This window comes from Brachyhypopomus gauderio, chromosome 3, assembly GCF_052324685.1.
Source record: "Brachyhypopomus gauderio isolate BG-103 chromosome 3, BGAUD_0.2, whole genome shotgun sequence".
Lineage (NCBI taxonomy): Eukaryota > Metazoa > Chordata > Actinopteri > Gymnotiformes > Hypopomidae > Brachyhypopomus > Brachyhypopomus gauderio.
The window spans coordinates 41,714,978-41,739,753 of NC_135213.1; the positions used below are offsets into that span (position 1 = coordinate 41,714,978).

Consider the following 24,776-nt stretch of genomic DNA (forward strand, 5'->3'; position numbering starts at 1 on the left):
GCGTCTGTATTGACACCTCTACTGAGACATCAAGCTGCCTCTTTGGAGCATGTTCGCTCCCAGATCAAACTGCAGTGTCGTGGTGCCAACACAGAATAATGGACCACGTCGGACACTTTTCACTTTTGATTCTTTTTGATTCACTTTTGATGACACGCTTTTGAATACCTGATCACCTGGAATTGGTACCAGCTTGAAGTTAATAGTGAGTAGACTTATGGAGATTCATTTATTTGAATTTTCTTCTCAAGCCATTTGCAACTCAGAAGCAATGACACTTGTGCACTCATCATTGAGCTTGAGGAAGTCCAAGGAATTGATCTCTATGTTACTCTCGCTCCGCCGAGCTGCGATGGCCGAGAGGTTAAGACGTTGGACTTGAAATCCAATGGGGTTTCCCCGCGCAGGTTCGACTCCTGCTTGCAGCGTGAGTGTCTTGTTGGGCGTGTGGAAAGAGAGAGTGTGCTCTCTTCCTGCTAGCCAGTTTTAAATATGCTTCTCATGCCATTTGCAACTTTGTGCTGCCAAACTTTAGCAGTCCTAACTGATCCTGAAATAGTCCCAGGAATTGAGTTACAAATGGCTGCTTCGTCGTTACAATGTGTTGGCATGGAAATGCAGTGGGGTCTCTTGCAGCGTAGAGGATTAACTTGCCTCTCTAATGTGATTTGTGATGAGACCTTATGCCACCAGTGGGGAGAGCTCGCACTCACAGGTGCTTCATCCAAAGATCTTCATGCAACATAGCGATGTCTTGTTTCAGGTAAAAGAAAAAGTGCCACATTCTTTCATGGCCGGTCACTGGTTGCTCCGCCTTGCGCTAAAAGAGGGTCTCCCCGTCGGGGAATCGAACCCCGGTCTTCCGCGTGACAGGCGGAGATACTATCCACTATACTAACGAGGACACGTGCTGTGTCTCGCAGTGATGCTGAGTCAGGTGACGTGCACTTGTCCCCTTGATTTTAAAGTACTCTGAATCATTGTGCCTGCAAGGAGGTGGTAAAAAGAACACATTGTGGTGATATTGACTCACTGTTGCCACTCCTCTTTTACCATCGTCAGTTTGTGGACTTATGATAGGAAAAACTCAAAGAATCTTGGTGACCTACAGGTTTGATTCATCTGCCTTCCTAGTTAAGTCATGCGAACCATTTGCTGCAAAATTGGCTTTAGCTACATTGGCAATTCATTTTGTCTTCGTATTCCAGTGCATTGTACCGAACTGCAATATCCATCTTAGATCAACTGAGATTTTGCATTTCTCTCTTTCCCACATGCAAGTTCTGAATTTCTTGGCACACATTACTGCTTTGCATCTACTAAAAGCACTCCAGAGAAAGCTTCACTTCATACCTTCATGAGGTAGGTGTCGTTTGTACTTGTATTTTGGTGGTATTTTTGTTTTTTTTTTTGTTTGTGTGCGTTGTTTGTCTACTCTTGGAACATCCTGTCATTGGTTAGGGTAGGATTAGAGTTTAATTACGTTGGCCTCAGATTCTGGTTAATTCCAGGCTTCTTGTGCTAACCTTGTTGTTTGTTAGCTGTTGTTGGCAGTAATTAGTTGCTGCAGGTGCACTTGCCGCCATGCTCCAAGGAGTGAATTGGGGGCGGATACATTTTTTCTCCAGCTTTGTTAGTTCTTCCTCAGCCTCGCTTCTTCTTTACTAGCCTCGTTAGCGCAGTAGGTAGCGCGTCAGTCTCATAATCTGAAGGTCGTGAGTTCGACCCTCACACGGGGCAGCAGAAGCTTTTTGAAAAGATTGACGAGCCCCCAAAAGATGCTCAAACGCTCTTTCCTTATTCACTCGCATGCTGAGCACACCCCCTACCTGAAAATAGTATTGGCACATGACTCTTACAGGTCATCCCTAGTTGATTCAAGCTGTGCTTTTTCTTTTGTAAATTCGCGTGTACACAGCAAGTTGTGTTGCATCCAATTCAATTCTCTCCACTGACCGTTCAGTCAATACCTTGATGGCGTCTGTATTGACACCTCTACTGAGACATCAAGCTGCCTCTTTTGAGCATGTTCGCTCCCAGATCAAACTGCAGTGTCGTGGTGCCAACACAGAATAATGGACCACGTCGGACACTTTTCACTTTTGATTCTTTTTGATTCACTTTTGATGACACGCTTTTGAATACCTGATCACCTGGAATTGGTACCAGCTTGAAGTTAATAGTGAGTAGACTTATGGAGATTCATTTATTTGAATTTTCTTCTCAAGCCATTTGCAACTCAGAAGCAATGACACTTGTGCACTCATCATTGAGCTTGAGGAAGTCCAAGGAATTGATCTCTATGTTACTCTCACTCCGCCGAGCTGCGATGGCCGAGAGGTTAAGGCGTTGGACTTGAAATCCAATGGGGTTTCCCCGCGCAGGTTCGACTCCTGCTTGCAGCGTGAGTGTCTTGTTGGGCGTGTGGAAAGAGAGACTGTGCTCTCTTCCTGCTAGCCAGTTTTAAATATGCTTCTCATGCCATTTGCAACTTTGTGCTGCCAAACTTTAGCAGTCCTAACTGATCCTGAAATAGTCCCAGGAATTGAGTTACAAATGGCTGCTTCGTCGTTACAATGTGTTGGCATGGAAATGCAGTGGGGTCTCTTACAGCGTAGAGGATTAACTTGCCTCTCTAATGTGATTTGTGATGAGACCTTATGCCACCAGTGGGGAGAGCTTGCACTCACAGGTGCTTCATCCAAAGATCTTCATGCAACATAGTGATGTCTTGTTTCAGGTAAAAGAAAAAGTGCCACATTCTTTCATGGCCGGTCACTGGTTGCTCCGCCTTGCGCTAAAAGAGGGTCTCCCCGTCGGGGAATCGAACCCCGGTCTTCCGCGTGACAGGCGGAGATACTATCCACTATACTAACGAGGACACGTGCTGTGTCTCGCAGTGATGCTGAGTCAGGTGACGTGCACTTGTCCCCTTGATTTTAAAGTACTCTGAATCATTGTGCCTGCAAGGAGGTGGTAAAAAGAACACATTGTGGTGATATTGACTCACTGTTGCCACTCCTCTTTTACCATCGTCAGTTTGTGGACTTATGATAGGAAAAACTCAAAGAATCTTGGTGACCTACAGGTTTGATTCATCTGCCTTCCTAGTTAAGTCATGCGAACCATTTGCTGCAAAATTGGCTTTAGCTACATTGGCAATTCATTTTGTCTTTGTATTCCAGTGCATTGTACCGAACTGCAATATCCATCTTAGATCAACTGAGATTTTGCATTTCTCTCTTTCCCACATGCAAGTTCTGAATTTCTTGGCACACATTACTGCTTTGCATCTACTAAAAGCACTCCAGAGAAAGCTTTACTTCATACCTTCATGAGGTAGGTGTCGTTTGTACTTGTATTTTGGTGGTATTTTTGTTTTTTTTTTTGTTTGTGTGCGTTGTTTGTCTACTCTTGGAACATCCTGTGATTGGTTAGGGTAGGATTAGAGTTTAATTACGTTGGCCTCAGATTCTGGTTAATTCCAGGCTTCTTGTGCTAACCTTGTTGTTTGTTAGCTGTTGTTGGCAGTAATTAGTTGCTGCAGGTGAACTTGCCGCCATGCTCCAAGGAGTGAATTGGGGGCGGATACATTTTTTCTCCAGCTTTGTTAGTTCTTCCTCAGCCTCGCTTCTTCTTTCCTAGCCTCGTTAGCGCAGTAGGTAGCGCGTCAGTCTCATAATCTGAAGGTCGTGAGTTTGACCCTCACACGGGGCAACAGAAGCTTTTTGAAAAGATTGACGAGCCCCCAAAAGATGCTCAAACGCTCTTTCCTTATTCACTCGCATGCTGAGCACACCCCCTACCCTGAAAATAGTATTGGCACATGACTCTTACAGGTCATCCCTAGTTGATTCAAGCTGTGCTTTTTCTTTTGTAAATTCGCGTGTACACAGCAAGTTGTGTTGCATCCAATTCAATTCTCTCCACTGACCGTTCAGTCAATACCTTGATGGCGTCTGTATTGACACCTCTACTGAGACATCAAGCTGCCTCTTTGGAGCATGTTCGCTCCCAGATCAAACTGCAGTGTCGTGGTGCCAACACAGAATAATGGACCACGTCGGACACTTTTCACTTTTGATTCTTTTTGATTCACTTTTGATGACACGCTTTTGAATACCTGATCACCTGGAATTGGTACCAGCTTGAAGTTAATAGTGAGTAGACTTATGGAGATTCATTTATTTGAATTTTCTTCTCAAGCCATTTGCAACTCAGAAGCAATGACACTTGTGCACTCATCATTGAGCTTGAGGAAGTCCAAGGAATTGATCTCTATGTTACTCTCGCTCCGCCGAGCTGCGATGGCCGAGAGGTTAAGACGTTGGACTTGAAATCCAATGGGGTTTCCCCGCGCAGGTTCGACTCCTGCTTGCAGCGTGAGTGTCTTGTTGGGCGTGTGGAAAGAGAGAGTGTGCTCTCTTCCTGCTAGCCAGTTTTAAATATGCTTCTCATGCCATTTGCAACTTTGTGCTGCCAAACTTTAGCAGTCCTAACTGATCCTGAAATAGTCCCAGGAATTGAGTTACAAATGGCTGCTTCGTCGTTACAATGTGTTGGCATGGAAATGCAGTGGGGTCTCTTGCAGCGTAGAGGATTAACTTGCCTCTCTAATGTGATTTGTGATGAGACCTTATGCCACCAGTGGGGAGAGCTCGCACTCACAGGTGCTTCATCCAAAGATCTTCATGCAACATAGCGATGTCTTGTTTCAGGTAAAAGAAAAAGTGCCACATTCTTTCATGGCCGGTCACTGGTTGCTCCGCCTTGCGCTAAAAGAGGGTCTCCCCGTCGGGGAATCGAACCCCGGTCTTCCGCGTGACAGGCGGAGATACTATCCACTATACTAACGAGGACACGTGCTGTGTCTCGCAGTGATGCTGAGTCAGGTGACGTGCACTTGTCCCCTTGATTTTAAAGTACTCTGAATCATTGTGCCTGCAAGGAGGTGGTAAAAAGAACACATTGTGGTGATATTGACTCACTGTTGCCACTCCTCTTTTACCATCGTCAGTTTGTGGACTTATGATAGGAAAAACTCAAAGAATCTTGGTGACCTACAGGTTTGATTCATCTGCCTTCCTAGTTAAGTCATGCGAACCATTTGCTGCAAAATTGGCTTTAGCTACATTGGCAATTCATTTTGTCTTCGTATTCCAGTGCATTGTACCGAACTGCAATATCCATCTTAGATCAACTGAGATTTTGCATTTCTCTCTTTCCCACATGCAAGTTCTGAATTTCTTGGCACACATTACTGCTTTGCATCTACTAAAAGCACTCCAGAGAAAGCTTCACTTCATACCTTCATGAGGTAGGTGTCGTTTGTACTTGTATTTTGGTGGTATTTTTGTTTTTTTTTTTGTTTGTGTGCGTTGTTTGTCTACTCTTGGAACATCCTGTCATTGGTTAGGGTAGGATTAGAGTTTAATTACGTTGGCCTCAGATTCTGGTTAATTCCAGGCTTCTTGTGCTAACCTTGTTGTTTGTTAGCTGTTGTTGGCAGTAATTAGTTGCTGCAGGTGCACTTGCCGCCATGCTCCAAGGAGTGAATTGGGGGCGGATACATTTTTTCTCCAGCTTTGTTAGTTCTTCCTCAGCCTCGCTTCTTCTTTACTAGCCTCGTTAGCGCAGTAGGTAGCGCGTCAGTCTCATAATCTGAAGGTCGTGAGTTCGACCCTCACACGGGGCAGCAGAAGCTTTTTGAAAAGATTGACGAGCCCCCAAAAGATGCTCAAACGCTCTTTCCTTATTCACTCGCATGCTGAGCACACCCCCTACCTGAAAATAGTATTGGCACATGACTCTTACAGGTCATCCCTAGTTGATTCAAGCTGTGCTTTTTCTTTTGTAAATTCGCGTGTACACAGCAAGTTGTGTTGCATCCAATTCAATTCTCTCCACTGACCGTTCAGTCAATACCTTGATGGCGTCTGTATTGACACCTCTACTGAGACATCAAGCTGCCTCTTTTGAGCATGTTCGCTCCCAGATCAAACTGCAGTGTCGTGGTGCCAACACAGAATAATGGACCACGTCGGACACTTTTCACTTTTGATTCTTTTTGATTCACTTTTGATGACACGCTTTTGAATACCTGATCACCTGGAATTGGTACCAGCTTGAAGTTAATAGTGAGTAGACTTATGGAGATTCATTTATTTGAATTTTCTTCTCAAGCCATTTGCAACTCAGAAGCAATGACACTTGTGCACTCATCATTGAGCTTGAGGAAGTCCAAGGAATTGATCTCTATGTTACTCTCACTCCGCCGAGCTGCGATGGCCGAGAGGTTAAGGCGTTGGACTTGAAATCCAATGGGGTTTCCCCGCGCAGGTTCGACTCCTGCTTGCAGCGTGAGTGTCTTGTTGGGCGTGTGGAAAGAGAGACTGTGCTCTCTTCCTGCTAGCCAGTTTTAAATATGCTTCTCATGCCATTTGCAACTTTGTGCTGCCAAACTTTAGCAGTCCTAACTGATCCTGAAATAGTCCCAGGAATTGAGTTACAAATGGCTGCTTCGTCGTTACAATGTGTTGGCATGGAAATGCAGTGGGGTCTCTTACAGCGTAGAGGATTAACTTGCCTCTCTAATGTGATTTGTGATGAGACCTTATGCCACCAGTGGGGAGAGCTTGCACTCACAGGTGCTTCATCCAAAGATCTTCATGCAACATAGTGATGTCTTGTTTCAGGTAAAAGAAAAAGTGCCACATTCTTTCATGGCCGGTCACTGGTTGCTCCGCCTTGCGCTAAAAGAGGGTCTCCCCGTCGGGGAATCGAACCCCGGTCTTCCGCGTGACAGGCGGAGATACTATCCACTATACTAACGAGGACACGTGCTGTGTCTCGCAGTGATGCTGAGTCAGGTGACGTGCACTTGTCCCCTTGATTTTAAAGTACTCTGAATCATTGTGCCTGCAAGGAGGTGGTAAAAAGAACACATTGTGGTGATATTGACTCACTGTTGCCACTCCTCTTTTACCATCGTCAGTTTGTGGACTTATGATAGGAAAAACTCAAAGAATCTTGGTGACCTACAGGTTTGATTCATCTGCCTTCCTAGTTAAGTCATGCGAACCATTTGCTGCAAAATTGGCTTTAGCTACATTGGCAATTCATTTTGTCTTCGTATTCCAGTGCATTGTACCGAACTGCAATATCCATCTTAGATCAACTGAGATTTTGCATTTCTCTCTTTCCCACATGCAAGTTCTGAATTTCTTGGCACACATTACTGCTTTGCATCTACTAAAAGCACTCCAGAGAAAGCTTCACTTCATACCTTCATGAGGTAGGTGTCGTTTGTACTTGTATTTTGGTGGTATTTTTGTTTTTTTTTTGTTTGTGTGCGTTGTTTGTCTACTCTTGGAACATCCTGTGATTGGTTAGGGTAGGATTAGAGTTTAATTACGTTGGCCTCAGATTCTGGTTAATTCCAGGCTTCTTGTGCTAACCTTGTTGTTTGTTAGCTGTTGTTGGCAGTAATTAGTTGCTGCAGGTGCACTTGCCGCCATGCTCCAAGGAGTGAATTGGGGGCGGATACATTTTTTCTCCAGCTTTGTTAGTTCTTCCTCAGCCTCGCTTCTTCTTTCCTAGCCTCGTTAGCGCAGTAGGTAGCGCGTCAGTCTCATAATCTGAAGGTTGTGAGTTCGACCCTCACACGGGGCAGCAGAAGCTTTTTGAAAAGATTGACGAGCCCCCAAAAGATGCTCAAACGCTCTTTCCTTATTCACTCGCATGCTGAGCACACCCCCTACCTGAAAATAGTATTGGCACATGACTCTTACAGGTCATCCCTAGTTGATTCAAGCTGTGCTTTTTCTTTTGTAAATTCGCGTGTACACAGCAAGTTGTGTTGCATCCAATTCAATTCTCTCCACTGACCGTTCAGTCAATACCTTGATGGCGTCTGTATTGACACCTCTACTGAGACATCAAGCTGCCTCTTTTGAGCATGTTCGCTCCCAGATCAAACTGCAGTGTCGTGGTGCCAACACAGAATAATGGACCACGTCGGACACTTTTCACTTTTGATTCTTTTTGATTCACTTTTGATGACACGCTTTTGAATACCTGATCACCTGGAATTGGTACCAGCTTGAAGTTAATAGTGAGTAGACTTATGGAGATTCATTTATTTGAATTTTCTTCTCAAGCCATTTGCAACTCAGAAGCAATGACACTTGTGCACTCATCATTGAGCTTGAGGAAGTCCAAGGAATTGATCTCTATGTTACTCTCGCTCCGCCGAGCTGCGATGGCCGAGAGGTTAAGGCGTTGGACTTGAAATCCAATGGGGTTTCCCCGCGCAGGTTCGACTCCTGCTTGCAGCGTGAGTGTCTTGTTGGGCGTGTGGAAAGAGAGAGTGTGCTCTCTTCCTGCTAGCCAGTTTTAAATATGGTATGCTCCAAGGAGTGAATTGGGGGCGGATACATTTTTTCTCCAGCTTTGTTAGTTCTTCCTCAGCCTCGCTTCTTCTTTACTAGCCTCGTTAGCGCAGTAGGTAGCGCGTCAGTCTCATAATCTGAAGGTCGTGAGTTCGACCCTCACACGGGGCAGCAGAAGCTTTTTGAAAAGATTGACGAGCCCCCAAAAGATGCTCAAACGCTCTTTCCTTATTCACTCGCATGCTGAGCACACCCCCTACCTGAAAATAGTATTGGCACATGACTCTTACAGGTCATCCCTAGTTGATTCAAGCTGTGCTTTTTCTTTTGTAAATTCGCGTGTACACAGCAAGTTGTGTTGCATCCAATTCAATTCTCTCCACTGACCGTTCAGTCAATACCTTGATGGCGTCTGTATTGACACCTCTACTGAGACATCAAGCTGCCTCTTTTGAGCATGTTCGCTCCCAGATCAAACTGCAGTGTCGTGGTGCCAACACAGAATAATGGACCACGTCGGACACTTTTCACTTTTGATTATTTTTGATTCACTTTTGATGACACGCTTTTGAATACCTGATCACCTGGAATTGGTACCAGCTTGAAGTTAATAGTGAGTAGACTTATGGAGATTCATTTATTTGAATTTTCTTCTCAAGCCATTTGCAACTCAGAAGCAATGACACTTGTGCACTCATCATTGAGCTTGAGGAAGTCCAAGGAATTGATCTCTATGTTACTCTCACTCCGCCGAGCTGCGATGGCCGAGAGGTTAAGGCGTTGGACTTGAAATCCAATGGGGTTTCCCCGCGCAGGTTCGACTCCTGCTTGCAGCGTGAGTGTCTTGTTGGGCGTGTGGAAAGAGAGACTGTGCTCTCTTCCTGCTAGCCAGTTTTAAATATGCTTCTCATGCCATTTGCAACTTTGTGCTGCCAAACTTTAGCAGTCCTAACTGATCCTGAAATAGTCCCAGGAATTGAGTTACAAATGGCTGCTTCGTCATTACAATGTGTTGGCATGGAAATGCAGTGGGGTCTCTTACAGCGTAGAGGATTAACTTGCCTCTCTAATGTGATTTGTGATGAGACCTTATGCCACCAGTGGGGAGAGCTTGCACTCACAGGTGCTTCATCCAAAGATCTTCATGCAACATAGTGATGTCTTGTTTCAGGTAAAAGAAAAAGTGCCACATTCTTTCATGGCCGGTCACTGGTTGCTCCGCCTTGCGCTAAAAGAGGGTCTCCCCGTCGGGGAATCGAACCCCGGTCTTCCGCGTGACAGGCGGAGATACTATCCACTATACTAACGAGGACACGTGCTGTGTCTCGCAGTGATGCTGAGTCAGGTGACGTGCACTTGTCCCCTTGATTTTAAAGTACTCTGAATCATTGTGCCTGCAAGGAGGTGGTAAAAAGAACACATTGTGGTGATATTGACTCACTGTTGCCACTCCTCTTTTACCATCGTCAGTTTGTGGACTTATGATAGGAAAAACTCAAAGAATCTTGGTGACCTACAGGTTTGATTCATCTGCCTTCCTAGTTAAGTCATGCGAACCATTTGCTGCAAAATTGGCTTTAGCTACATTGGCAATTCATTTTGTCTTCGTATTCCAGTGCATTGTACCGAACTGCAATATCCATCTTAGATCAACTGAGATTTTGCATTTCTCTCTTTCCCACATGCAAGTTCTGAATTTCTTGGCACACATTACTGCTTTGCATCTACTAAAAGCACTCCAGAGAAAGCTTCACTTCATACCTTCATGAGGTAGGTGTCGTTTGTACTTGTATTTTGGTGGTATTTTTGTTTTTTTTTTGTTTGTGTGCGTTGTTTGTCTACTCTTGGAACATCCTGTGATTGGTTAGGGTAGGATTAGAGTTTAATTACGTTGGCCTCAGATTCTGGTTAATTCCAGGCTTCTTGTGCTAACCTTGTTGTTTGTTAGCTGTTGTTGGCAGTAATTAGTTGCTGCAGGTGCACTTGCCGCCATGCTCCAAGGAGTGAATTGGGGGCGGATACATTTTTTCTCCAGCTTTGTTAGTTCTTCCTCAGCCTCGCTTCTTCTTTCCTAGCCTCGTTAGCGCAGTAGGTAGCGCGTCAGTCTCATAATCTGAAGGTTGTGAGTTCGACCCTCACACGGGGCAGCAGAAGCTTTTTGAAAAGATTGACGAGCCCCCAAAAGATGCTCAAACGCTCTTTCCTTATTCACTCGCATGCTGAGCACACCCCCTACCTGAAAATAGTATTGGCACATGACTCTTACAGGTCATCCCTAGTTGATTCAAGCTGTGCTTTTTCTTTTGTAAATTCGCGTGTACACAGCAAGTTGTGTTGCATCCAATTCAATTCTCTCCACTGACCGTTCAGTCAATACCTTGATGGCGTCTGTATTGACACCTCTACTGAGACATCAAGCTGCCTCTTTTGAGCATGTTCGCTCCCAGATCAAACTGCAGTGTCGTGGTGCCAACACAGAATAATGGACCACGTCGGACACTTTTCACTTTTGATTCTTTTTGATTCACTTTTGATGACACGCTTTTGAATACCTGATCACCTGGAATTGGTACCAGCTTGAAGTTAATAGTGAGTAGACTTATGGAGATTCATTTATTTGAATTTTCTTCTCAAGCCATTTGCAACTCAGAAGCAATGACACTTGTGCACTCATCATTGAGCTTGAGGAAGTCCAAGGAATTGATCTCTATGTTACTCTCGCTCCGCCGAGCTGCGATGGCCGAGAGGTTAAGGCGTTGGACTTGAAATCCAATGGGGTTTCCCCGCGCAGGTTCGACTCCTGCTTGCAGCGTGAGTGTCTTGTTGGGCGTGTGGAAAGAGAGAGTGTGCTCTCTTCCTGCTAGCCAGTTTTAACACTAGAAGTCCCTGAAATTTCAACCACCCCCCTGAAGTCCCAAAAGAGGGTCCAAAGAACCTTAGTCCAAACTGACACCTCTGGTGGCTCCAATTAACATCCATTCATTTGCAAAAGTGCCCATTGCCTGAGGAATCAGCAGGGGGGAGAAGAGCTGAACTTGCCTCCAGTGTTATGTAAATGAGGCGTGTGTCAGGTATGGGTGGTTCCTGCTGAAAGCTTGCACCTCCTTGGCTGCCATATGAGACTGTGCAAGATCTCTTGCAAGAAGTCTCCTCATCTACAGAACCATATGTTTGAGATTTGATTTGTGAAAGGTTGAAATAATGTGAAATTGACACAAACATAATATTTGAATTATAATGGCATATAGGTGGCATATTGATTAGTCAAAATGGCTCTGATATTTTTAACCTTATTTTAAGTAGTTTTGTCTTTTGAAAAACTGCTAATAGGTAAAAATGTTTTTACATAAATGTATACAAAAAACCCTCAGCTACTTGAAATAGAATAATATTATTGAGCAATTTTAACTTATCAAGATCAAGATTTTGCAGTGTGTCTCTTCCAAATACAGCCATAACCAGCAAACAAAAAATAGGAAATTTAGGAAATCTTACCAAAAGAGATATCACTACTACAGATTTTCACTACTCTCTGAAAACTAACAATGTGTTGTGTGTGACATTTGTGACCCTAGGCTTGAAAATTGCTTTATATGGGCTTTTCAAACTTTTTTTTTTTGGCCCACCTCCACCCTTTCACCTTTGGAGGACAACTTTGTTTTCATGTAAGGATCAAAAGAAAACAATTCTGTATAATACAGTACAATAGTGATAAAAACAATTGGAGTTAGGTGAACCATACAGGACAGGAGAGAAAAGAGGGGGAGAGAAAGTAAAAAGGGAAAAGACAGAAGAGCAGAAAAAACAGCTCAAATGATTCACCAACTGCTGCTACTAAATGAAGAGCAGAAAGTAAGACATACAGCACAAATGACTGATGTATGTGTGTGTGAGTGTGTGTGTTTATGTAAGTGCAACATAGGATAAATGTACAGAATGTACTTATTAGCAAGGCCCCAGAGGCCAGAGGCAGGCAGAGAAAGACCAGGGAACCCCACCCGCCCACGGCCCCTCCAGGATCATGTCCAAAGCCTGCTGTGTACTGGAAACCTTTGCTATCCTTGCTTCTCAGTCAACAGAGTAAGTGAAATGTGTGGTGACATGAATTTTCATCCACATGTAGGTGGCTACAGTCATCTTTTTCTTTATTATAAAACTGACACAGACATTATTTGAACTATAATTCCAAAACATCTCAAGTCTGCCTCCTTTGTACTAATTTTGGATTTTTTTCTCACTGCAAAAGGTGACATGATTATTGGTCAAAATAGCTAAAGTTCAGATTTCTCTGAAAGGGTATTTTCTTCTCCGTCTGAGTCAATGGATCAACATAGCTCACACTATCACCCATCCCCCCGTCTACCTAGAAGTGGCTGCATGACAAAGGATGGCCTCATGGCCTCATGATCCAAAATACCTTAGCACTGGCTTTTGGCAGGCTCAGGTAGAAATGTAGTAATGTTAGTAATGTTTTTCTTCTAAAAAAGATAAGTGGGTTCAAAATAACAATTTTTGAAAAAAATTACCAAATTAATTGTGTTGATCCACCTCAAAAAAGGTCATGCAAAAGTCTGTAAGCTGGTCCTGAGTGTGTCTGCCCATCCCCCAGCTGCATTGTTGTGCAGGGGACATGCATAAGGTGAGAGAGGCAGTCAGAGGGCCTGGCTGTGAGCAGCAGCTACAGAGGACATGATGTAAGTTTAGAAATATATACAATAAAGTTGAAATGTTCTCAACAGAGCACTCACATACAATTATCCACTCAGTCTGCCACTCCCTCATTTGGGGAGAAAGCTACACTATTGTGGCTATGCCCCAGACAATTTTTTAATCATGGAGGGGTCTGAAATTTTTGTCTTAGGTGCATGTCCTCACTGTATTGGAATATTTTATTGTCTGAGTGAAAGAGAAACAAAATGGGGTCACTAAAGTGGGAATAGCCACAGTACTGTAGCTTTCTCCCCAAATGAGGGACTGGCAGACTGGGTAGATAGTTGTATGTGAATGCTCTGATGAGAACACTCATGAACAATTGTGCAAATGTGAGATGTGTCGACTGCTACAGATACACGTGTGGCAAATGTACCAGGGAGATACCCTGGCAGTGCCAGGCATGTTCTGACAGACTGCTGAAGTGCTAGTCACACAAGAAGGACATACCACTCTCACACACACACACACACACACACACACACACACAGCCCTGCACTGCAGCCTATTGTAAATATGTGTGGAATTGTTTTATTCCTTGTATTTTTTGTATAATTTTATGGCAATAATAAAAAGCATGGAACATAAAAAAGCATGGAAACATAACAGTTGTTCTTTTGTATGTTTCTCATGCTGAAATTTCAGTCCTCCTGACTTAGACACAAATGCTTCTGGTCATTACTCACATGTACCTGGCTATAAAATTTCTAATTTTCTATTTAAAATATTAAAAAACAATTTATTGTTTGTGCTTTGTTGCTCAGATAAAACTAAACTATATACAATATATATAACCTTTATATTATAAAATACAATAAACTGAATAGAACTAACTAAATGGCTAAACTCAATGAAAAACAACAATTAGTTGTGAGCTGAAGCATGCCCCCTCCTGTGGTGCGCCAGTAATTGCCTTATTTACAGAACAAAAGTGCCTGCTCGCAGCTGATAATAGGGTGTTATCTAAAATCCTTCAGTTCTCTCGACCCTTCTCTGGGTTCCGATGGTAGAAGTGTTGAAAGACCCTTCTCTGGGACTTCTAGTGTTAAATATGCTTCTCATGCCATTTGCAACTTTGTGCTGCCAAACTTTAGCAGTCCTAACTGATCCTGAAATAGTCCCAGGAATTGAGTTACAAATGGCTGCTTCGTCGTTACAATGTGTTGGCATGGAAATGCAGTGGGGTCTCTTGCAGCGTAGAGGATTAACTTGCCTCTCTAATGTGATTTGTGATGAGACCTTATGCCACCAGTGGGGAGAGCTTGCACTCACAGGTGCTTCATCCAAAGATCTTCATGCAACATAGCGATGTCTTGTTTCAGGTAAAAGAAAAAGTGCCACATTCTTTCATGGCCGGTCACTGGTTGCTCCGCCTTGCGCTAAAAGAGGGTCTCCCCGTCGGGGAATCGAACCCCGGTCTTCCGCGTGACAGGCGGAGATACTATCCACTATACTAACGAGGACACGTGCTGTGTCTCGCAGTGATGCTGAGTCAGGTGACGTGCACTTGTCCCCTTGATTTTAAAGTACTCTGAATCATTGTGCCTGCAAGGAGGTGGTAAAAAGAACACATTGTGGTGATATTGACTCACTGTTGCCACTCCTCTTTTACCATCGTCAGTTTGTGGACTTATGATAGGAAAAACTCAAAGAATCTTGGTGACCTACAGGTTTGATTCATCTGCCTTCCTAGTTAAGTCATGCAAACCATTTGCTGCAAAATTGGCTTTAGCTACATTGGCAATTCATTTTGTCTTTGTATTCCAGTGCATTGTACCGAACTGCAATATCCATCTTAGATCAACTGAGATTTTGCATTTCTCTCTTTCCCACATGCAAGTTCTGAATTTCTTGGCACACATTACTGCTTTGCATCTACTAAAAGCACTCCAGAGAAAGCTTCACTTCATACCTTCATGAGGTAGGTGTCGTTTGTACTTGTATTTTGGTGGTATTTTAGTTTTTTTTTTTTGTTTGTGTGCGTTGTTTGTCTACTCTTGGAACATCCTGTCATTGGTTAGGGTAGGATTAGAGTTTAATTACGTTGGCCTCAGATTCTGGTTAATTCCAGGCTTCTTGTGCTAACCTTGTTGTTTGTTAGCTGTTGTTGGCAGTAATTAGTTGCTGCAGGTGCACTTGCCGCCATGCTCCAAGGAGTGAATTGGGGGCGGATACATTTTTTCTCCAGCTTTGTTAGTTCTTCCTCAGCCTCGCTTCTTCTTTCCTAGCCTCGTTGGCGCTCATTGTCGACTGTCAGTCGAGGTAATTCTAGGTAACTCTTGGTAGCGATATCCAATCATCTTTCAGCCTGCTACCAGAATGATATCAAGAATTGGCCAATCGTTGGCCTTATCGCTATCAAGAATAGCTCGACAGACTGAATGAACCAATCACAAGACGTATCGCTTCCAAGAATGGGCGATGACGACACGGTGTCAAATGCCAATCGCGAGCGTCTCACAGCGCTCCTCAGAATTTAAGTTATATAGGCGGGTTTTAGGGGAGAGTTATATTCAGTTCAACATTAACTTTCGTAGCTGGTCTGCGCTCGTTTCTTATACATTCTCGGACACGGACCTTTCGACGTCTACAAAGAAAAATGTAAGTATAAATATAAACGTATTAAGTGTGCTAGCTTAGTAGGTTTTGTTAACGGCGCATCGCGCTATGCAAGATTACTATCCACCGTAATTCAGCTGCATTTATATACGTAGTATTGACTTAACTCTATGATATCTATTTTTATGGAACGAAGAAAAATGTATGTGTAAATATAAACGTATTAATTGTGTAGATAAAGTGTGCTAGCTTAGTGGCTTTGCAAGATTACTATCCACCGTAATTCAGCTGCATTTATATACGTAGTATTGACTTAACTCTATGATATCTATTTTTATGGAACGAAGAAAAATGTATGTGTAAATATAAACGTATTAATTGTGTAGATAAAGTGTGCTAGCTTAGTGGCTTTGCAAGATTACTATCCACCGTAATTCAGCTGCATTTATATACGTAGTATTGACTTAACTCTGATATCTGAACGCCATATCAACCACTTAGTCATAGCATCGGGGCTTAACCACCTTGCAACCACTTTTTGATGACAAAACGGCATTTACATTCACCTGGGAAAAGTACAACTGCTTTTAAAACCAGAAGTCCCAGTAATTTCAACTATAGAGTTTAGAAAGACTTAGTCCAGATGTGCAAATGTGGCCATTGCCTGGCATTTACATTCACCTGGGAAAAGTCCTGAAAGGGTCAAAAGACCCTTAATCCAGACTGACTACCCTGATGGCTCCAAATCAATATCTCTTCATTTGCAAATGTGGCCATTGCCTGGCATTTACATTCACCTGGGAAAAGCCCTGAAAGGGTCAAAAGACCCTTAATCCAGACTGACTACCCTGATGGCTCCAAATCAATATCTCTTCATTTGCAAATGTGGCCATTGCCTGGCATTTACATTCACCTGGGAAAAGCCCTGAAAGGGTCAAAAGACCCTTAATCCAGACTGACTACCCTGATGGCTCCAAATCAATATCTCTTCATTTGCAAATGTAGCCATGACCCTTCTCTGGGACTTCTAGTGTTAAATGTTCATGGACATGTTTTATTTATTCATTTATTCTCTGAATTATTTGTTTTTACACTTTTACATGTTCCAATAATACTTCATAATAAATAATAATTATTATAATAATTATAACTATTTAATAATACTCTATTCACAGACCATGGAACCCATATTCAGGAAGAAAGCTGATGGCAGTCCCAATCTGTGTGACTCCAAGGCTGCCCTATGTGTGAAGGAAGCCAATAAAAAGAAGCCGTGGGCCAGAGCCATTTCTCCTGAAAAGGTGAAGGATTCTGCAAGACGGGCAGTGTTGCGCTCAGGTGGAGATCCAGGCAACGCTGTCCACATGCTGGGTCAACATGAGCTTCAGTTTGGAGTTTTCAGGGGTCAGACCTTCAAGTGGGTGGCTGAAAACGCCCTGGGCTACGCCGGATACCTTGTTGCTGACATGAAGAAGGAGTCTTCACAGGGGAAAGATTCCATTAACCACGCGGAAAACAAGAAGGCATTCCGTTCATATGTTGAACGTTTCCCAGAGGGCCAATATGCCGTCCGGATCAAGACAGAGAAGATGTCTTGTAGCAGCACTCAGTCTGCTTCCCTGCCCTGCACCAGCACTGAGCCCAACATCAGTCCGCTGTCTACTGACCCCATGCAAGCCTGCACCAGCACTGAGTCCTCAAGCAGTCAGCTGTCTGAGCCTGTCCAGTCCTCTGACTCCTGCCAGCCTTCAGTGGCTTCAGTCTCTTCCCTGCGCACTTTGTTGGTTGGGAGAGGCAGTAGCACAAAGAGCCTAGAAAAGACAGTGAAGAGGCTCATTTCACCCTCCAAGTTCAAACCTTGTAAGTGTATGAATAATGAACTCCTAGAATTTACCATGGACATAAAAGCAACCTATTTATTTGATCATGTGTTTTATCACCCATTCCAGCTGTGTCGCTCCCTTCATTTGAACCCACTCACATGGACGACAGTGAACTGGTGACGGCTGCTGAGCAGGTGGAATCAGAACTGACAGGTAAGATTTATTTATTTTTTATCAATACTGTATAATGTGGCTCATTACTCATTACAAATGTGATTCATGATTATTTTTCCCCCTTTCTTTTGCTTTCATCTGTTCAGTGCAGAGCAGAATTTGCCTCCCTGCTGGATGGAAACCTGCTCTTCCTATTGTAGATCAGCAGTGGATTTCCAAGGCACTCTTCAAGTGGTCACGAAATGGACAACCAGAGTTGGACCATTCGAAAGTGGACAAGATGTGGTGGCACCCCCCTCAGCCTTCACTAACTCCCAGTGGTGTGCCAGCAATGGAGAGGTACTTTGGACATGCCTTGTTTCTCTGGATGCCGAGGAAGCTTTGGCATGTGCGGCTGTTCTGCCCCCATCCTGACTGTGGCAAGGAGGAGCTCACGTCTGCTGGAGTGCATCAGAGGATCAGGCAGGTGGTTGGTATCAGCAGCTCCTACTTCATGGCAGCAGAATACCTTGCCTGTAAGAGCTGCAAGAGGAAGGTGATCAGCTGGAGCCACAACATTGTCTGTCAGCTGGACATTGGCCATCGTGTCCAGTTTCCCTGCTTCCTCACCTCCAAGCTGGCATGTGACATGCAAGTAGTGCGGCAGATGCGTCAGAGGGGTTTGGGGAACAGCAGCAGTCAGCTCCAGAAGCAGATGGAGGAGCAGCACTCGGAGGCCTGGCTGGAGAAACAGGTCCAGTACCTCACAGACTGCAAAGGACTCGTGAGAGCTGCATCGTCTGGACTCATCACACCTGTTGTTCTAGGGGATCTGCCACCATTGCTCCAAGTCCCAAAGCATCGCTGGCTGATGCAGGTGTATGCTCAGGATGTCCTGAACAGACTAGAGGAGGTAAAGGCCTCCATCACCTCGCAGTTTGGCCGTGTGCTAAAGATGGACTCCACAAAAAAAATTGTGAGGAAGCTGGCAGGACAGAGCCGCGCAACAGCAGCTTGGGCCACCAACGTTGGCAACGAGCACGGACAAGTCATCATGTCTGTGCTCACGGCCAGTGAAGGCTATGGCTTGGGCAAGATGATTGATGGCATCATGAAGCGCTACCGAGACGCTGGTGTGTCAACTCCAGAGGTGCTGTATGTTGACCGGGACTGCTGCGGGGCCACTCATCTCAGAAACATGTTTAAGGGATGGGAGGACATGGAGATCCGACTGGACATCTGGCACTACATGAGGAGGATAGCGGTTGGCTGCACCACTGACTCCCATGTGCTTTATGCAGGCTTCATGAACAGTCTGAGCCACTGTATTTTCATGTGGGATGAGTCTGACCTCCAGGCGCTTAAGGAGGCCAAGCGCTCAGAGCTGGAGGCAAAGTTGATGCACCCCACGGATGCAGGTGTGATGAGGAACATCACCAGAGCAGAGATGGCACTGCACTGCAAGAGGACCACTCGCAGCTGTGAGGACATCAAGGCACTTGTGACAGAGTTGATCCGGTCCTACGATGGTGAGAAGGGCTGCAACACCCTTGGCGTGCCCCTCATCAACTCTGCGAGGATGGCCGAGATCTGGAGCAGCCAAACAAAGCACATTGCCTGCATCCAGGACCCTCCGGGTGTACAACTGTACATGCAGATGGGAACCATCCTGAAGGGGGGGCACAGTCTGCCAACGTACAGATGTGCCAGAGGTTCTACTTCCCTGGAATCCTTTCACCTGCATATGAACAGGTTCATTCCTGGTAAGCTTCCACCTATACGTTAAAGCCTTTAATGTAGTTACTTATCTAAAACCAGTCTAACAATTTCAATGTGTAATATGTTTCAGGGACCTTGGCAAGTGATACTTTTTTCCAGGCTTACCTGGTGGATGGCCTTGCCAGGTGGAATGAAGACCGGAGACTGGCAGCTGCAGGAAAAGACCAGCCCCATTCCTACAGTGGCCTGCTTAAATATGCTGCCAACCAGCTGTCTCAGGAGGTACTGGGGAGAACACTGGTGGACTACACAGGGCCACGAAAGTATACAGGTACGCCTAAATTTACATGATCCGAGAAATAAAAAGTAAAAAGCAGTTACTGTTGGCCTGGACATTTATGCTTCTTGTTTTTATTTTTTCTTTCAGGAGAGCTCATAGGTGTGGAGTACTTATACGAGCAGACCGGCAGTGCCCTGGAAGACTATAAATTAGTCATCTTGGCTCTTGAGACTGAGGATGTGACCGTGGCAGAAGATGAAGGTTTTGAAGAGGCACAGGATTTTGAGGACTTAACTGTCCCAGCATTTGAAACAGAACCACCTGCTGTGCCATCTGCTTCTGATGCCTCCAGTGGTGTTGCATTTGCTCCTCCGGTCTCCATCTCTGCTCCTCCGGTCTCCATCTCTGCTCCTCCGGTCTCCATCTCTGCTCCTCCGGTCTCCATCTCTGCTCCTCCGGTCTCCATCTCTGCTCCTCCAGTCTCCATCTCTGCTCCCCTGGTCTCTCCACCTGCTCCTTCAAACAGCAACCCGACTTCTGCTCTTGTGGCTTCCCCTAGCCAAGATGTAAGATTTCTTCTGTTCATTCCATTAATTGGTGACTCTGATAGGCTTGTATACATGCTGCTTCCTGCTTTATCTAATCACTGTGATTCTTCATTTAGGACTCAGTGGGACCTGATAACATTGAGGGCTATAGAGCTGTGCAGAACTTGGCAGACTACCTAGTCACCCTGAAGGACCACAGCTTTGCTTTGTCGCTTGAGGAATCAAGCCACATCATCACCCTTTGGCAGGCTCTTAGTGACTATGATAAGTAGCGCATGGTATATGCTCCACGTCATCAAGCCACTTTGAACAAGGGGCGCTTCAGGGTCACTAAGAAAATTGTAGCTCCAGGCGTGGAGTCCACAAGGCGGTAAGCTGTTATGCGTAAATGCACTGGTTTACAGTGTTTATGTGTAAATGCACTGGTTTACAGTGTTTATGTGTAAATGCACTGGTTTGCAGTGTTTATGTTGGCAAATTAATAATCATCTGTGTATATTGTGTTTTTTATTCTTTTCCAGGTGTTTTGTTGGAGCAAACAGCCCTGCACAGTGGCCAGACTGCAACAGAGTTGTGGAGGCAATCTTTGTCCGGCTGTGTATTACATTTCCAAACCCGAAAAACATCGGTGGGGTCAGGTTTGGAAGGTGGACCCTCATCTGTCGTGCTTACAAGCACATCAGGGAGTGCGTCTTGAGTAATGCACATGTGATGCAGGGGACCACCATCCAGCTACCAGAAGTGAATGCCACCACACTGTCAGAGTGGTGAGTCAATCAATTTTCAGATGTTAAAAAAATGTATTTAACTATATTTAATTAATATCGGGATTTATTTGTTGACAGCCATGTTCTTCTTAAAATGTCTTTTTAATTTAATAACTGAACTCTTTGTGTGTGTGTGTGTGTGTGTGTGTGTGTGTGTGTGTGTGTGTGTGTAGGTACTGCAGGCGGACTCGTTCACAGGAGTCTGATGTTCTTCATCAGGGCATCATGCCTCCAGAAGCACCAGTATCAGGTCCTACAACACAGCGGTCCACACCCCAGAAGGACAGTCTTGCCTCTCACCCCTCCACAGACAGCCCCCATGTCTTTGTCCTGCCCCCTGACACTGCGGGGACGGCAAAGTTGAAGAGACGTTTGACCTTCACATCAGGTCCAGCTTCATCTGCTCCACCTCAGCAGAACCTGCCTGCACCTCCCCAGTGTGTCTCCTACAGCATGCCTACTGATCCTGGATTTTGTTTGGTGTATGTAGTGCCAGGACCTGGTCCAGACAGCCATAGCCAAGTGGTGGCACAAGGAGTGACACACATTATGCCTGCTACCACCAGCCACATTATGCCTGCTACCGCCAGCCACATTATGCCTGCTACCGCCAGCCATAGCCAAGGAGTGGCACACATTATGCCTGCTACCGCCAGCCATAGCCAAGGAGTGGCACACATTATGCCTGCTACCGCTGGATCCAGTCAGGGTGCGTTGGCAGTGACCCAGATGTCAGATGTGCCATACACGACACAGCAATACCGGAAGCGGAAATTGAAAAACGAGATGGCTGGTATAAAGACCCGCAAATATGTTCGCCACACCAGCGCTATAATTTGCAGGAGATGCCAAAAAGAGAGGAAGCCCCCCACACATCAACAGTACTTTGGCAACTGGTATTGTGAAGAAACTGACACCATGTCACTGGAGGATTGGAAGGCTATGCTGGTAGCACGGGGCTATGGAAAGAAGAAAGCCCCAAAATAAAAATTATGTGTCTGCATAATTGTATATATTATAATTGTATATATGTGCCATGATTGTAAATATATTAGTAGTAGCTGTAGTGTTAGTATCTTAGTCAAGTCAAAACATTGTGTATTTGTATATATTAAACATTGTAATTTTTTAAATTATTTGCATAGGTATCTGTAAACGTTGTATATATATTATATATATATTATTTATATTATAATGTCACGTTGAGGACCCCGGCCCCTCCCTTTTGGGCGTGTGTTTACGTAGTCTACGTGCATCGTCTGCGTCTGTGGATATCTCGTGGTGATGGCTATGTCATGTGATAATCCGTCTCACCTGTGAATCGTCTCGTAATCACCTGGGGTTAATGTGGTTTGTCTATTTAATGTGCGCTCGCGCAGTGTCCTGTGCTCGTCGTTGTCTAAGTCTACACGTTGTGTGTATGAGAAGTGGTTTACGTGCGCTATTGCGCTATATCTCTGTTTTTCGTGCGCGTTACGCGCTACAATAAAAGTGACGTCAGTCAAGCCAGAGGGATTCGTGTCTCGTCCTTCGTCCAAGCCCCGAGCGTCACAGAACGACGAGCCGCGAAGAGACACCAACATGCCAGGCTACGCCACCCGGCATAAGAAGGCGGATCGCCCCAGCAAGCGGCACCACCGCTCTTCTTCCTCTCCCCCGCGCCGCAAAGCCCAGCCGACTCGGGCACAGCTTATGCAGGACCCCGAGTGCGCGTACCTGCTGTGCGCGGCTCGGGAGACATCCATACCCGAGCTGGCGGAGGAGTACCGCCGGACAGCGGCACGGGTGTGGGAGGAGAGGCACCCAGCTCCTTCCCGGGAAGGATCACCCATACGGGTGAGTAACCCAGAGCTCCACGAGGCGTCGCCACCAGAGGGCATGCTCGTAGAGGAGGAGAACCCGCCGACGCTGGCGCAGCTAGAGGAGGACCCGGTGTGCGCCTTCCAGCTGGCCTCAGCCCGGCGGCTAGAGGAGAGGGAACCCGAGCTGGCAGAGTCCCTCCGCCAGGGCGCGGTGCGGATTTGGAGGGAGCGACACTCCCCTCCATCCCGCGTCCTCTCGCCTCTGAGGGTGGGCTCCTGCGTCTTCGGTGCTGCCGAGTCCACCCCAGAGAGCGAATTTGGGGAGGTGGACTCCGAGGAGGAGCAAGAGGAAGCGGAGGAGGCCTACCCTCCCTCTCTGTACGATGCTTCCACCGTTGACTATGGTGGGGAAGGGGAGGAATCCTACCCCCCGTCGGTGAACGACGACAGTGAGGAAGAGGAGGAGCAAGAGGAGGTGGAGGAAGCCTACCCTCCATCTCTGTATGATGCCTCCACCATTGACTATGGTGGGGAGGGGGAGGACTCCTACCCCCCGTCGGTGGACGACTACGGTGAGGATGAGGAGGAGTCAGAGGAAGAATATCTCCCTCCGCCCGTGGATTCCTCTCCCACCGTCGAGGAGGGGGAGGAGTGCTCCGACGGCGGGTACTCCGCCTACCCCGCTGGAGACGGTGAGGAGGAGGAGGGCACGGACAGCGACCTCTATTCAGAGGAGGAGGGCAGTGCGCCTCCCTCCGAGTGTTCCGTGGGAACTGTAAAGGGAGGGGGCACTCCTGGGGAGACCGCGTCCTCCGGACCTTCCAGGGCCAGCCCCATGGACTATTCCCGGGGTGAGAGCCCGGCTAAGTCTATGGAAGGGGTCCTGGAGGGCGAGGAGGAGCCGATGGACTATGAGGAGGAGCTCCCTCACGCTGCGCCTGGCAAGCCCGCCAGCTACGCTGCCTCGGACACGTCCGCCCGCGGCGTTGCACCTGGCACGTCCGCCCGCCGCGCTGCCCCTGGCACGTCAGCCCGCCGCGCTGCCCCTGGCACGTCAGCCCGCCGCGCTGCCCCTGGCACGTCAGCCCGCCGCGCTGCCCCTGGCACGTCAGCCCGCCGCGCTGCCCCTGGCACGTCAGCCCGCCGCGCTGCACCTGGCGGAGAGCCCGCAGCAAAGGCAGGAGGAGCACCGCCTACCGCAGCGCCTGCAGCCCCAGCAGCTCCGGACCTCTCTCCCCTGCTCGCTCTCCTCCTGGCGCGAAGCCTGGCGCCCATGTCGTGTGTGTGTGTTCCCGTGTTTGTCAGTCTTCCCCTTTGTGTGCCAAACCCGTTTTTTCCTCTTGTGCCACTGTGTGTGAGCGTGCCTGTTTGTGTGTTTGTTCCGTTTAATGTGTCTTCCGTCTTTTCCCCCGTCTTCCCAGGGAGGGTGTTCTAGGCGGTCCGTGGCGGACGCTTCACCAAGGGTAGTCACCTCCCAGACGCAGGACGGAGCGCGTCGGATCCGCCCATCGTCGTGGGTTCGGGGCACTCGGTCCTGTTGGCACCCCGGGACGGGTAGTGCCCTTGGAGGGGGCGTCTGTCACGTTGAGGACCCCGGCCCCTCCCTTTTGGGCGTGTGTTTACGTAGTCTACGTGCATCGTCTGCGTCTGTGGATATCTCGTGGTGATGGCTATGTCATGTGATAATCCGTCTCACCTGTGAATCGTCTCGTAATCACCTGGGGTTAATGTGGTTTGTCTATTTAATGTGCGCTCGCGCAGTGTCCTGTGCTCGTCGTTGTCTAAGTCTACACGTTGTGTGTATGAGAAGTGGTTTACGTGCGCTATTGCGCTATATCTCTGTTTTTCGTGCGCGTTACGCGCTACAATAAAAGTGACGTCAGTCAAGCCAGAGGGATTCGTGTCTCGTCCTTCGTCCAAGCCCCGAGCGTCACATATAATATAATAATATATATATATTATATATTATATATATATATTATATATATATATATATATATATTATATATTGTGGATAATGTTCTC

General features: G+C 46.3%; 1 protein-coding gene and 19 non-coding genes across 20 annotated transcripts; 14 read left to right on the forward strand and 6 right to left on the reverse strand.

Annotated features, from left to right (window-relative positions):
* Positions 1-346: 346 nt before the first annotated feature.
* Positions 347-428, forward strand: trnas-uga (transfer RNA serine (anticodon UGA)). Its single transcript has one exon. It is a non-coding gene; the product is annotated as a tRNA-Ser (tRNA).
* A 404-nt stretch (positions 429-832) lies between these two features.
* Positions 833-904, reverse strand: trnad-guc (transfer RNA aspartic acid (anticodon GUC)). The gene has a single exon. It is a non-coding gene; the product is annotated as a tRNA-Asp (tRNA).
* Positions 905-1,667: 763 nt separating this feature from the next.
* trnam-cau (transfer RNA methionine (anticodon CAU)) lies at positions 1,668-1,740 on the forward strand. Its single transcript has one exon. It is a non-coding gene; the product is annotated as a tRNA-Met (tRNA).
* Positions 1,741-2,323: 583 nt separating this feature from the next.
* On the forward strand, positions 2,324-2,405 carry trnas-uga (transfer RNA serine (anticodon UGA)). Its single transcript has one exon. It is a non-coding gene; the product is annotated as a tRNA-Ser (tRNA).
* A 404-nt stretch (positions 2,406-2,809) lies between these two features.
* Positions 2,810-2,881, reverse strand: trnad-guc (transfer RNA aspartic acid (anticodon GUC)). Its single transcript has one exon. It is a non-coding gene; the product is annotated as a tRNA-Asp (tRNA).
* A 763-nt stretch (positions 2,882-3,644) lies between these two features.
* trnam-cau (transfer RNA methionine (anticodon CAU)) lies at positions 3,645-3,717 on the forward strand. The gene has a single exon. It is a non-coding gene; the product is annotated as a tRNA-Met (tRNA).
* Positions 3,718-4,301: 584 nt separating this feature from the next.
* trnas-uga (transfer RNA serine (anticodon UGA)) lies at positions 4,302-4,383 on the forward strand. Its single transcript has one exon. It is a non-coding gene; the product is annotated as a tRNA-Ser (tRNA).
* Positions 4,384-4,787: 404 nt separating this feature from the next.
* trnad-guc (transfer RNA aspartic acid (anticodon GUC)) lies at positions 4,788-4,859 on the reverse strand. Its single transcript has one exon. It is a non-coding gene; the product is annotated as a tRNA-Asp (tRNA).
* Positions 4,860-5,622: 763 nt separating this feature from the next.
* On the forward strand, positions 5,623-5,695 carry trnam-cau (transfer RNA methionine (anticodon CAU)). The gene has a single exon. It is a non-coding gene; the product is annotated as a tRNA-Met (tRNA).
* Positions 5,696-6,278: 583 nt separating this feature from the next.
* On the forward strand, positions 6,279-6,360 carry trnas-uga (transfer RNA serine (anticodon UGA)). Its single transcript has one exon. It is a non-coding gene; the product is annotated as a tRNA-Ser (tRNA).
* Positions 6,361-6,764: 404 nt separating this feature from the next.
* trnad-guc (transfer RNA aspartic acid (anticodon GUC)) lies at positions 6,765-6,836 on the reverse strand. Its single transcript has one exon. It is a non-coding gene; the product is annotated as a tRNA-Asp (tRNA).
* Positions 6,837-7,598: 762 nt separating this feature from the next.
* Positions 7,599-7,671, forward strand: trnam-cau (transfer RNA methionine (anticodon CAU)). Its single transcript has one exon. It is a non-coding gene; the product is annotated as a tRNA-Met (tRNA).
* Positions 7,672-8,254: 583 nt separating this feature from the next.
* Positions 8,255-8,336, forward strand: trnas-uga (transfer RNA serine (anticodon UGA)). Its single transcript has one exon. It is a non-coding gene; the product is annotated as a tRNA-Ser (tRNA).
* A 152-nt stretch (positions 8,337-8,488) lies between these two features.
* trnam-cau (transfer RNA methionine (anticodon CAU)) lies at positions 8,489-8,561 on the forward strand. The gene has a single exon. It is a non-coding gene; the product is annotated as a tRNA-Met (tRNA).
* A 583-nt stretch (positions 8,562-9,144) lies between these two features.
* On the forward strand, positions 9,145-9,226 carry trnas-uga (transfer RNA serine (anticodon UGA)). Its single transcript has one exon. It is a non-coding gene; the product is annotated as a tRNA-Ser (tRNA).
* Positions 9,227-9,630: 404 nt separating this feature from the next.
* On the reverse strand, positions 9,631-9,702 carry trnad-guc (transfer RNA aspartic acid (anticodon GUC)). Its single transcript has one exon. It is a non-coding gene; the product is annotated as a tRNA-Asp (tRNA).
* A 762-nt stretch (positions 9,703-10,464) lies between these two features.
* trnam-cau (transfer RNA methionine (anticodon CAU)) lies at positions 10,465-10,537 on the forward strand. The gene has a single exon. It is a non-coding gene; the product is annotated as a tRNA-Met (tRNA).
* A 583-nt stretch (positions 10,538-11,120) lies between these two features.
* trnas-uga (transfer RNA serine (anticodon UGA)) lies at positions 11,121-11,202 on the forward strand. Its single transcript has one exon. It is a non-coding gene; the product is annotated as a tRNA-Ser (tRNA).
* Positions 11,203-14,491: 3,289 nt separating this feature from the next.
* trnad-guc (transfer RNA aspartic acid (anticodon GUC)) lies at positions 14,492-14,563 on the reverse strand. The gene has a single exon. It is a non-coding gene; the product is annotated as a tRNA-Asp (tRNA).
* Positions 14,564-19,321: 4,758 nt separating this feature from the next.
* On the forward strand, positions 19,322-21,486 carry LOC143509849 (uncharacterized). The gene is made up of 6 exons (XM_076998649.1): positions 19,322-19,398; positions 19,485-19,685; positions 19,782-20,200; positions 20,299-20,552; positions 20,704-20,949; positions 21,123-21,486. The coding sequence occupies exons 1-4, from the start codon at positions 19,380-19,382 to the stop codon at positions 20,452-20,454; spliced, it is 795 nt and encodes a 264-aa protein (XP_076854764.1). The 5' UTR covers positions 19,322-19,379; the 3' UTR covers positions 20,455-20,552; positions 20,704-20,949; positions 21,123-21,486.
* Positions 21,487-24,776: the final 3,290 nt, after the last annotated feature.

Bases quoted from the DNA above. Each gene is read 5' to 3' on its own strand.
- LOC143509849 (XM_076998649.1), top strand. The intron at 19,686-19,781 runs GTACGCCTAAAT...TTTTTCTTTCAG, and splicing joins AGGGCCACGAAAGTATACAG to GAGAGCTCATAGGTGTGGAG. The intron at 20,201-20,298 runs GTAAGATTTCTT...TTCTTCATTTAG, and splicing joins TGGCTTCCCCTAGCCAAGAT to GACTCAGTGGGACCTGATAA.